This window comes from Corvus brachyrhynchos, unplaced genomic scaffold, assembly GCF_000691975.1.
Source record: "Corvus brachyrhynchos isolate BGI_N302 unplaced genomic scaffold, ASM69197v1 scaffold948, whole genome shotgun sequence".
NCBI lineage: Eukaryota > Metazoa > Chordata > Aves > Passeriformes > Corvidae > Corvus > Corvus brachyrhynchos.
Genome location: NW_008239567.1, coordinates 27688 through 30095, shown reverse-complemented (window position 1 = coordinate 30095; position 2408 = coordinate 27688). Strand labels below are relative to the sequence as shown.

General features: G+C 55.4%; 1 protein-coding gene and 1 long non-coding RNA gene across 2 annotated transcripts in view; one reads left to right on the top strand and one right to left on the bottom strand.

The window, feature by feature from the left end:
* LOC103621060 (L-gulonolactone oxidase-like) overlaps window positions 1-2408 on the top strand; it is a 24615-nt gene that overhangs the window by 8113 nt on the left and 14094 nt on the right. Inside the window, 1 exon segment of the mRNA XM_017742313.1 lies at window positions 3-152. Coding sequence (XP_017597802.1) covers window positions 3-152 — 150 coding nt within the window.
* Window positions 1153-1570, bottom strand: LOC108448613. The gene is made up of 3 exons (XR_001864568.1): window positions 1479-1570; window positions 1341-1424; window positions 1153-1192 (listed from the first exon to the last, which is right to left on the bottom strand). It is a non-coding gene; the product is annotated as an uncharacterized LOC108448613 (long non-coding RNA).

Here is a 2408-nt window from a genome sequence, read left to right as displayed (position 1 = left end):
AGATCCTGGAATGCTCCGACTCCGTCAATCCCGACATTTTCCAGGCCGCCCGGCTCCATCTGGGATGTTTGGGAATCGTCCTCTCCGTCACATTCCAATGCGTTCCCCAATTCCGGCTGCGCGAGGTCGCCTTTCCCTCCACCCTCTCCCAGGTACGGAATTCCCGCCCTCGGAATTCCCTCGGGATGCGGAAAACTCCCGGGGAGGCGCCGCGGGATCGGGAAGCGGGAATTCCCTCCCTCCGGAGTCGCCGTTGCGGGCGGGATTCGAATTCCGTGGATTTGGGAGGGCGCGGCTCAGCGGGATCGGCACCGGATTCCCGGGGCTTTTCCGGCCGGAATTCCATGATTTCCATGGCTTCTCGGTATCCTCGAAGCCGGAAAAATCTCCGGGAATTGTGCCGAAGGAGCGGCAGGAAAAGATCCTTCCCAAGGGTGGGAAGAGGAGTTTTTTGGGATCGGAGGTCAGGAATGTCGGGGAGCGTTGGGAATCCCGGATCCGCCGGGAATCGGGAATTCCGAGGCCCTTCCTGCTGTGGGAAGAGATTCCTTCATTCCCGAAACCCGGGAAGAGACGGATCCATGCGGATCCTCTGCATCCGAGCCGGGGAAGACACGGCTCCGGATGGAATTCCCGATCTTTGGGATTGCTGGCGGCTTCGGAGAATTCCCGGGAGGAATTCTCGGCCGGTTTATCCCAGGAATTCCTGGGAATGTGGAGCTGACCTGGAATTCCGCCCCTCCCACCCTTCCCGTGCTCCTCCTTGGCGGAATTCCGGCCGTTAGGGAGATTCCCGTTCCCGCTTTTCCGTGGCGCCGTATCCCAGAATTCCTTCCAGCATCCGTCATCCCCAGCCTCGCCTCATCCCGGAGCTTTCCTCCGCATCCGGCCAATCCCAAGGATCCAACCCTTTGGATTCCCAACTCTTCCCGAGCAATTCCCGAGCTTTTCCATGGGCAGGGATGAGCCGGGCAATCCCATCGGAGCACGGAATGTCCGGGGAGATTTTCCCTGGATCCAGCGGCTCCGGATTCCCGGCAATGAGCGCGGAGGCTCCGCCGTTGCCCTTGGAATTCGGGGTTTTCCGTGGAAAACGGCTCCGTGCTGTGGTTTTCCCGTTGGATCCCACATTCCCTAAATCCTTTTCCCGCTTTTCCTGCATTTTCCAGCCCCTTCCCTGCATCCTTCCCCACTTTCCCTGGATCCTCTCCCACCTTTCCTGCGTCTTCCTGCTCCTCCCTGGATCCTTTCCCACATTCCCTAAATCCTTTTCCCACTTTTCCTGCATTTTCCAGCCCCTTCCCTGCAGCTTTTCCCACTTTTCCCACCTCCTTTCCCACATTCCCTGCATCCTCTCCCACATTCCCTAAATCCTCTCCCACATTCCCTAAATCCTTTCCCACTTTCCCTGAATCCTCTCCCACCTTTCCTAAATCCTTTCCTCCATTTCCCAACCCCTTCCCTGCATCCTTTCCCACTTTTCCTCCCTCCTTTTCCCACCTTTCCTGCATTTTCCAACCCCTTCCCTGCATCCTCTCCCACATTCCCTAAATCCCTTCCCATTTTCCCTAAATCCTTTCCCACTTTTCCTGCATTTTCCAACCCCTTCCCTGCCCCATTTCCCACATTCCCTGGATTCTCTACTGCATTCCCTAAATCCTTTCCCACATTCCCTAAATCCTTTCCCATTTTCCCTAAATCCTTTCCCACTTTTCCTGCATTTTCCAACCCCTTCCCTGCCCCATTTCCCACATTCCCTGGATTCTCTACTGCATTCCCTAAATCCTTTCCCACATTCCCTAAATCCTTTCCCATTTTCCCTAAATCCTTTCCCACTTTTCCTGCATTTTCCAACCCCTTCCCTGCCCCATTTCCCACATTCCCTGGATTCTCTACTGCATTCCCTAAATCCTTTCCCACATTCCCTAAATCCTTTCCCATTTTCCCTAAATCCTTTCCCACTTTTCCTGCATTTTCCAACCCCTTCCCTGCCCCATTTCCCACATTCCCTGGATTCTCTACTGCATTCCCTAAATCCTTTCCCACATTCCCTAAATCCTTTCCCATTTTCCCTAAATCCTTTCCTGAATTTTCCCGCATTTTCCAACCCCTCCCCTGCAGCTTTTCCCACTTTTCCACATCCTTTCCCTCTTTCCTGCATCCTCTCCCACATTCCCTAAATCCCTCCCCACATTCCCTAAATCCCTCCCCACATTCCCTGCCTCCCTCCTCACCTTCCCCATCCCTTCCCACCTTTCCCCCACCATCCCAATCCTCCTTTTCCACCTCCAACCCCCCTTTTTCCCTGGAAAACTCCAGCTCCGGCTCTACACCAGCGACCCCGGCCGAGCTCCAAGCCCATCCACCCCCTCATCCCATCATTCCCAATCCCTCGGGATCGGGGCCGC